We start from the raw sequence: 10377 nt of genomic DNA on the forward strand, positions 1-10377 counted from the left end.
ACAAAGACGATTACAAAAAACATACACCCTATACCCCATACTTACACCCGTAAGGGAGATAGTTGTTTTTATTTGCTCAGAAATAGCTAGCATTATACAGGTTGTTATGAAAAATTAGTTAATATATTCATATATATTTTACTTTTATTTATTGATCATTTGAAAACAGATAGTAATAAAATATATATTATACATACACATAATATATACTAACACATACACTATACATTGTACATATATAACCTGCATATACATACATGACAGATCCATTTATTAAATTTTAGTTTTTAATATTTCTCATTTTTTTTTACCCGACTGCCAAGGAAGGGTTATGTTTTTCGCGCGTATCTTGTATGTATGTATATTTGTATGTAATATTCTTTACTACCTCATATTTCCAGAACCACTAAATGGATTTACATAATTGAGGTATCGTTAGGTTCGTCTTAGCTGCCCAAGTGTTCTTAGATAGGTGACATTAAAAAAATCAAACATGGCGGCTGCGCGAAGCCATTGTAGTTAATGAAAAAAAATTTTTTTTCTCGAATACTACAATATGGGTATCAAATTGAAGGGCACAATACAAGGATTTTAAAAAGGTATATCATGATTATTTTGCAGTTGTTCATAGAAATATTTTTTAAGTTTATATTTGTAATTATCTTCTGTAATATCGAGAAGTACAGTTCTGGGTATTTGGTTAATTAAAATGGGTATCAAATATCTAATCACAAATACACAAACCGCTCACAAATATCTAATCGAAAGGTGGTTCGAGTCATGTGTCAATGTGACCATATTTAAATTAAATTCAGATCTAACAAGTTCTTTTCGAGTTATATCTAATAATGCGTATTTACTTGACTATTTTTTAATCTACTTACGTTGTATTACTTATCGATGTAATTTAAGTCAGTTTTGTTTTCATTTGCCAGCAAATACAATTATTATGGAGCCTAAGGTTGTATGTTAATTTTAAATATTTAAAGCAAACATTTTATTTTATTTAAATACAAACAAAAAGAAAAATATCAAAATTGTAAGAAGTTTAATATCAATAAATTCTACCATAAATTGTAATTAAGGAAAAACTGTTTTAATAAATTGTGTCTCCGTAGACTTTTAATATGAAACAAAAAAAAAATCATTCACCTTGAAAAAACCTTATAGGAAGTTCGATAAAACAAATAAGCGATTGAACGAGTCGGTTTTTTTATGTTCTATAAGTAATATGTTGTGTAAGTTGTATAAAAGAATATGTGATAATTTATTAACAATACACACAATCAATATTTTGTTAAAGTATTTTCTTAAAAAAAACGCTGTTTCCTAGTAGTACCTACTCAGTTCAAAATCTATTGAGAAAAAGATTTCTATTTCAAATTTTGTACCGGTTTTGTCCGCTGTAGGCTGTAACGTCAATTGCCAAAACAACATTATGTTAAAAACCATTAAGCCTTTACTATAAGAAGGTTTTATGAATGTTTTTTGCTAAATTTTAAATGTTATGTTTTGTATGATAGTTGTACGCAATTCTTCGTGGGGGATTGACTCGCACTGACACAGTTTTATTTTATCTATAAATTAATAATTAACCACGGAAAATATTCCAAACTCTTATTTGAAATTAATAATAATTAAAGTGCGTCAGAAACATAACGTCGTATATAAAAAGCTTTAATTTTATATCTTCGTGCGTCACTCGCTGATATGCCAATTTCAAACAGGTTTAAGTTTCCTTTCGTGTCGGTCTTGTACCTTTAACATGAGCTTAATTACGTCGAAAACACGTAGTGACTTCAATGCCTGCGCATTTTCGCATACTTATAAGCTTTTGACTAGCCCATTTTCAGGAGCAGTTTGCTGTTGCTTTCTGATTTGAAGTTTATAACCATACCATTTATATATGAAGACTGAAGTAAAACTTCTGCACAATAAGTGTGCATTGTTTTTTAGATATATGAAAAGTAACTGGCTATGAGAGAAAGAGAGAAAGAAAATGTGGGCTCGCACCTCTCTCTCTTGCTCCGTTCGCCTCACCCGATCTAACATTTCGTAACGTTCTCGTCACGCATTCACTAGCCCCACTCCCCAAGTCGCGTACGTAAAGATGCCTTAGTTCAAAAATATTCTTTCTACATATCTACAACAACATCAAAGCATAAATTTCTTTACTAATCGAATACAGCTTAATAGTCTATACAATTAAAAGACATTTATTTTAGCATCAAGAGTATGCAAAAAAAAGTGACAAAAACATTTAAACCTGTAACCTTTCATTTGGAATGACGAATCAGATCTGAGGACAGTCGTGCACGGTTGATTTATTTGAACAAAATAATCGTAAGGTTGTCAATTTATTGCGTAACTAGGTACAGGCAAAAGTTTTTTACTCATTTTTTTCTATGAATATCTCGTGGATGAATGAATAATTGAAGATAGAATAAATATTCTATGAATATCTCGTGGAAATTTTTGTTTCGTGTACTTTATCGTGTATTTCATCTTCCTTGTTACATCATCATCTGTAATATTCCATCTCAAAATCGAAGTAGTCTTTTGATATGTTTTGCAATTAAAATCTCATTACTAGATATCTGTATTGATTTTATTATGTTTCAGGTTTTGTTGTTCATTATGTCTGTGGTTATTATTAACTGACGAACAGGTTAAAACAATTGATACTTGTCTGCTCATGTCAAAGAGCATTCATTTATAACTGTTATTAAATTTACGTCAGATTCCAGATAATCCAAGATTGCTTTTTATTAATAGCAGATTTATAAATGTAATGAAAAGAGGTGTTTGTTGCCTTTTATTGGCACTCAAAAAAAAAATGTATACTATAAACGCTTATTTTATTATAAACGTTTAATAAATATGTGAAAAAATACTATAGTTGGTTTGGTTTGAATAATATACAACCATATATTTAAACAAAACGTTGAAAATGAACAATCTATTAATCAAAAAAGTTCGGGGTTTTCACAATAACAATTTTTCAAGACGAAAAATTGTTGACTAAATAATTTATCATTATAATTAGGCATTAAATGTGCTTGAAAAAAGGGAAGAAACTTCGAAAACTGGTTTTTATATTAATTTTATTGTAATGCATTAAAAACAGGGATTTTTATAATTGATTTGACAGCGACCTTCTAACGGGATACAATTAATGGAATGGATAAATGAAAAAGAAGCGGGACTACATCAAGCATTAAAAACTTCTCCGATGAAAAAGATAAAGCAAAGCATTACGTTGACCTCAAAAAATTTTCATTTCTTAAAATCTTTTTAAATTTTTCGTTAATTTTTGATTCATTAATTCCGTATTTAACAAAAGGAGAGCTATAATGAGGATTTGTTTGTTTTTGTTTGGTATATATATATCTCAATATATATCATTTTATAAGTATAACTTTAAAAAACCTAAGATAACCATCAAATTGCTGACTTTGAGAGGTTTTGAGAGGTTGAAGACGGGCAGCAGCGTTTTCGGTGCGACAAAGCTAGCCCTGCGGTCAACAACCCGCCTGCCCAGCATGATGACTTGGGCAAAACACATGAGTTTACGCCATTTTTGGCGCGAACTTGTTGAGACCTATGGCTAGCCGTGGATTGCGATAGGCTGAAGTGGTGATAATGATGTGATGACATATATTTATATATATAAAGTACTGTTCAACGATAATACGATTAATGCATCCGAAACATTTTATGGTCTTTCCAATATTCACTTGGGAATCGCCAGTGCGACATAGTCATACTTGGGGAAATACACCGACCTTAAGCTTATTTATCAATAAACATTTGTAGATACATAAATCTCACAGTTTTCCTTCTATCAGGATTAAAGTTAAAAAAAAAATTATAATTTTAAAAGAAAAAAATAATTTGTCTCCTAATTCTTACTGTGTAATCTGACTTTTAGTTAGTCGCAACGTTAGCAAATCAATTACATATAAAGTAATGTTAGTAAAAAGTAACAGATAAAAGAAAACATCTTATTTCTGATAGAGTCATAATTCGTTAACCAGCTTTATTGCGAATTTACTACTATATTAATATTGCTAAATGTTATAACTAATTTTATTTGTCCTTTTTCTATGTTTACTTTAACGAGTTTATTCAATCGAATATAATTTCTTTGATTTCCATCACATTTTACAGGAGATACTGTCTCAAAATACCAAATGTTTGGCCACTGTTGTCATACTGTAAGTTGGGAAAACCCGCTTACGCACTATACAATCTTTTCCTTCATTTGAAAATTATGTAAACTTATTTTCTTATTTCTATATGTAAACTTACTTTGATTTTAAATTTGAATCATTACAAAAGTAATTGATATGAATAATCTTTTAAGTTCATGTCAATTATGCGTTACGCTTGACATTTTTAGATTGCAAGCCTTGGCGAGAGCATTTGCAATTAACGCATATCTCATATGAAAATGTACTGCATCATTGTAATTTACGTTGTCATAATTGAGTAGAATGTAATGTTTTTTACCAACTTTAAAAAAGGAGGAGGTTTCTCAATTCGACCGTATATATGTATGTATGTTCGCGGATAACTTCGTCGCTTATGAACCGATTTTGCTAATTCTTTTTTGTTAGAAAGGGTGTCTCAAGGGTGGTACCATGATAAGGAAACCAGTATCTGATGATGGCATCCCAGAGAAATTGAGAGGAATCTTCGAAAATCATAGTGACACTAATGCGTCTGTATTATTTTTTTCGTCTACTTACGTTGTACCTATTTATTACTTGTCGATGTAATTGAAGTCGGGTTTTTCGTTTGCTAGCAGACACAATTATTAAAGAACATTTAAAGTATTTAGTGTATGTTTTTTTCCTTGACGTGATTTAGCAGATTATATTGTTTAATGCACTTAACACATAATTGTTTGCTTCTGTATTCATGGATTTGCTTTTGAATTTATCTACTAATTTTATTACTCTTTTATATATGCTAAAACTTTTGGTAACTTACTGATTTAAGTTTCTTATTCATAGGCTATTGTATTCTCTTCTAATATAAGCTAGATTTTGGATTAACAATAAATTGCAAATAAAATTATTTTAAATAAAAGATGGCTAAAACCTTTTTTTATAAGAAATGAAAGACTAAAATATAGTTTCACAATATTTGCTAATTGTTTCTTATTTTATTTTAACTCTAACATTACTTATTTAGTAGGATAAAAAGTTAACAGGTTAAGGATAATGCATTTACTTGATCGATAAACTGTATGTGCTGATGAAGATCGCTCGCTACCTTGATACATGGAGTATCAGAACGTTGATTGCATGTTGATGAGTGTAAACAACATGCACATTATCACTATTACCTATTTAAATAAATCTTTAGTCATAAAGTCCTTGTTAGGTTAAGGTTTACGTAATAAGAACTTAAGAGGACAAAGTCAACTGATCTTATAATTCATCTTTGACTTAACCATTTGTATTATGAGTTAATTCTTGTTTAACATACAGTATTTGTCGTCCTATCTTGTTTATAAGGACTTGTTAATATTTCACTAAAAGGAGAGGTGAGGGGAATCGGTTCTGCTTATTGTCACCATTTTTCAAGGTCGGGGCTTGTAGATAGTTGGTAAACGATGTCAGAGTTTAAGATTAGATATTGAAGTGTCATGAAACTTTTTGAATATTTACTTTTGAATATTTACTTTTGAATATTTACTAATCCAATTTGTTTCATAATTTTATATTATTCATATAAAAATGACATATTGTGTAGCATTTTAATTTTTTCTTATTATAAAAAAATACAGATTTCGAAGTTATTTTTGGATACACAATCGGTCTTTTCCGCGATATATCATTTATAAATATATATTGGTTCGATATGAACACGGATGATGCGTGATTACAACAAAGTTATCGTCGGTTTATTTTTTGTTAATGGTGTTATAAAAACATGACAAGAGTTCTTAATCTTACTTTAGATATTAGTTACAGTCATTGCTAACAGTAAACCAACGTCTTGAAGACTAAAAAAGAAATATATATATATACTTCATTATTAAAAAATATATAATTTAGTACCTATTTCATTAGGGTTAAATACAACAATTTGTTGACAAGTCTATTTTTAATAATGTCATCATCATCATTACAGCCTATACAGTCCACTGCTGGACATAGGCCTCCACAAGTTCACGCCAAAAACAACGTGAACTCGTGTGTTCCGCCCATAGTCACCACGCTGGGCAGGCGGGTTGGTGACCGCAGTACTGGCTTTGTCGCACCGAAGACGCTGCTGCCCGTCTTCGGCCTGTGTATTTCAAAGCCAGCATTTGGATGGTTATCCCGCCATCGGTCGGCTTCTTAAGTTCCAAGGTGGTTGTGGAACCTTGTTATCCCTTAGTCGCCTCTTACGACACCCACGGGAAGAGAGGGGGTGGCTAAATTCTTTAGTGCCGTAGCCACACAGCACATAATAATGTATTATTGTATTTAATGTATTATTTAATAATGTATTTAGAGATAATGTTGCAAAAGCAATATAGGTCTAATAATAATGTAAGTACTGATAAGGTACGAGAATTTTATAGAAATATTAGAATATACCAGTTCCAATAATAACGATGGTTAAATTCAATTCCAAGAAAAAAAAATCTTTACACTTCCTACCTAAAAATATTATATTGTGACTAAATGTATTTTAAAATAATCCAGTGTTAAAACTTTGTGATATAGTAAAGACTGTTGTTAATACAAACGTTAATAATTATGAATCTTAATGGTTATTAATATGATCCCATTCAAGTGTTTTTAAGTAATTGAAGTTTTTATTATTTTAGATGAGAGAACAGAGCTATATGATTCAGCGGTAAAATACACTTAATTACAAAAAAACACGACATTTATAAAACTAAAAATTACTTTTTATAGTTAGATTTATGTGATCATTCTTATAATATAATCTGTTAAGAAAATACACGGCTCGTTTTTTTGTATTAATAAATAAAGACTTTTGTCGTCATTTATTGGAATAATTGTACTTGTAACGTTGTTTACGAAACGTTGGACTTCAGTCTGATTTCTCTAGACGGAAAAAGTTTGCAACTTACTCGAACCATTCCGACTGAACAAGAGGTTCACGGGCATTGCTAGGTTCCGAGGTTATCGAAATGTCAGTGTTACGGACTATTGGAAATATTTTTATCTCATTCGTATTTTCGACGTCTCGTGACACTCTTTCATCGTCAGTCTGTCTATTAGAAACAATTTCATCACAGTCCGATAGCATTGTCGGGGTTTTTAAGGCCGTCGATGAATGAACGACATCGACTTCCTCGTTTTGTTTACACGCTCCTGCACACTTCACACAATACGGCACAGATTGCGGCTGAGTCTTTGTTCTAAGCGACAATTTTCCTTTCAAGGACATCACTTCACAATATTCGGTATATAATCGAGCAAAGTTTATATTAAAGCACATTAATTAATTCATTGTCGCGTAAAGTATTACACGTTTCGAAAAATTATTTCAAAGAAACAGCAGTCGTCAGAATATTTAATAATTCGTACAGTATATCATGCAGTAATTATCGTTAATATTTTATCACTTTTTAAATGCTTTGTTGTTTTTTTTTTTTTGACAAATAGCTTGTCCGATTGTTAGTCGATCACTAAAACTTCTGTTATTAGGAATAATGTAGTTATCATAGAACGGTATTGACCTAATATTATAGATAATAATTAACAAATTATATATTGATGTGTGCTTAATTGAGAAAAATAACATTGATCGTTAAAAATCGATTAAAATCTATATAGAGTGGAGCGCACATACCTCTGTCAGGTGGACACGATCGTTGCGGAGGTACACAAATGACTGAGTTAGCGAGAACACGCGGTACGGCCACAGGAACTTCACCTTACGGTTCTTACCATCTTGGTTTTTTGCTTCACGAGTTCATAATGACACGTTTATAAAAAAAAAAACATATATTTCGTCTCGGATCGGTAGCATATGAGCACAAATAAAATTATTAATTAACAACTAAAAATAATTCCGCGTTACTTGACTTCAACGTTTATACTGCCACATTCAATATGGACTTTAATTATATGTATTTATAATCGAATAAATTATTTACTATTCAAACATCGTTGTTGGTACGAATGAATATTTTTGTTATAAATGAGAGAAGTTTATTCATTGTATATAACCATAATATATTTGAACAACAACAAATATTTCACCACTGTAGTAGACGAGCTTGGCGGATTAAGCTTCGATCCTTCTTCGTCTATCGTGAGTCATTAAATTATTGTTTTAATAATGATATATTTATAAATAAAATAAAGTTAAGTTAGTAAGTATAATTGAAATTGGATTAAAGTTTAGACACATTTTTCATCGCACCAAAGAGTTTATTCTTTAATTATAACTGCAGTTACATTTTCACTACTAGTTTTCGCCCAGAGGTCGAAATTAGACCATAATTAAATTTTAAATAAAAAAAAAAAACTAAAAATAATAAAAAAACGAAGTTCCTTCGGATAGTATAGAAGCAACACAATTTGAAAAAAAAAAATAAGTTGAATTTTATATATATTTTCTAGTACTTGATTTTTTTTTAATTTTGTTGATTGGTTTTTATTAAGTAGATACATAAAAGTATATAGGAAATTTAGTATTTTAGAAAATAAAAAATATCTACCGTAAAATAAAATAAATCAAACAAAATAATAATAATAATAATTCAAACTATTCAGTGAAATAAAAACACGTTTTTATTTATTTTTGTCGACGGCATAAAATTACATAAATAATTTAAAAAAAAGTTTACTAGTAATATTTTAGTTTAACAAACGTCATATTATACAGTATATGTGACTGATATTACGTCACTTCCCTTATATATTTTTCTTACGGTTTTAATATCACATTTTTTTCAGTTCGGTCGCCCAGCCAAATGTCAAGCCTGCCGTAAGGAACTTCGTTCCAATAAAGAACCTTTTTTAAAATTTTTCAATTACATACAGACTACAGACTTTGACAATCAACAAAAGATAAATAATATGCGTGTGTGTGTCAAATACATGGTTGTGTGTAATGTTTTTTTTATTGATTTAATATATTTTTATGTATAATAAAAGAAATATTAGCATTCTGCACTCCTTCTCTATAACTATATAAGTTTACGAAATTTCATACTCCTCCAACCGCGCAATTTCTGTAAAAAGGGGTAAAAATTATTCAAATGTAATTATTTGATGTAATTAATATATTAAATGATTGAATGTCAAATTATAAAAAACAAAATACGTAAAACGTAATTATTGTAACTATTTTGTATGCCTAAGTTGATGCGATGGTCGTCCGAACTATGCTTAGGTAAATTTGAACCAGTGCGAAGCTGGAAGTCAGTGTTCACAAATATTGAGTAAATTTTTTATTATAGTATGCTAGCAAGTTTTGCTTATTTTGTGGGATTCTTCTGATTCAGGAGAGCCTTTGAATAAAAAAAAAACGATGTGTTATTGCGTGTTTTAAACTTTGTAAGAGTATTAAGTTACTAAGTTTTATATTATTATTTATCTTAATTTTAGGTTTGAACGTAAAAAAAGATTTATCTATATAATCTAAAGGGTTAATAACATTTATAAGAAATTAATTAAATCGTATATTTAAAAAATAAATTTAATAAAACGTTAATATTAAAACTTAAATGCATAAAATTAAATTACACATTTTTATCTGCACAATTAAAACTGTTAATCTTCTTCACCTTCTATCAGAGATAAAATATATTCCCTTTATCAAAAACTACGTGATATAAAACGAACACAAGAATTGATATCAAATCATTACAACATCTTCAATGAAGAAATACATGACAATGTATTTCAAAATATAATTTTAAAACTATTTTTTAATAATTTTATTCACAAATAAATGCATCTCAAATTTAAAATCAAAATTGTACCTAGATGATGGAATCATTGGAGGTAAAGTGGACGATGTCGTTGAAGACTTAATCAAAATTAAAAACGAGTTTGATAAAATTGGTCTCAAATAAAAATTTTCAAATTGTGAAATTTTTTTCACAGATCTTCTATCACTTTCCAAAATTAATTTGGCAACGGAATTATTTAATAAAATTGCTCCTAATTTAAAAATACTTCAAAGAATTACACTTTGTCTTCTAGTTGCACCACTTTTTGATGAAGGCATACAGCCAATTTTGGATAATAAAATTAAAATATTCGTTGAAAACACTGACAAATTGGGTACTCTAAATTCTCATATTGCCTACACTATATTAAAATATTATCTATTTGTCCCAAAACAAATGTATAATTTGTCCGTAAGCCCAATTTGGAAATGTCTTGAACT

At 29.4% G+C, this 10377-nt stretch overlaps 1 protein-coding gene across 1 annotated transcript in view; it reads right to left on the reverse strand.

The window, feature by feature from the left end:
- Nucleotides 1–7419, reverse strand: part of LOC123659474 (multiple C2 and transmembrane domain-containing protein-like) — a 48739-nt gene extending 41320 nt beyond the window's left edge. The window contains exon 1 of the mRNA XM_045594689.1: nt 7100–7419. Within this exon, the coding sequence (XP_045450645.1) occupies nt 7100–7419 (320 nt within the window). The remainder of the gene's footprint in view (nt 1–7099) is intronic.
- Nucleotides 7420–10377: the final 2958 nt, after the last annotated feature.

The sequence above is a fragment of the Melitaea cinxia genome, chromosome 2, assembly GCF_905220565.1.
Source record: "Melitaea cinxia chromosome 2, ilMelCinx1.1, whole genome shotgun sequence".
NCBI classification, from domain to species: Eukaryota; Metazoa; Arthropoda; class Insecta; order Lepidoptera; family Nymphalidae; genus Melitaea; species Melitaea cinxia.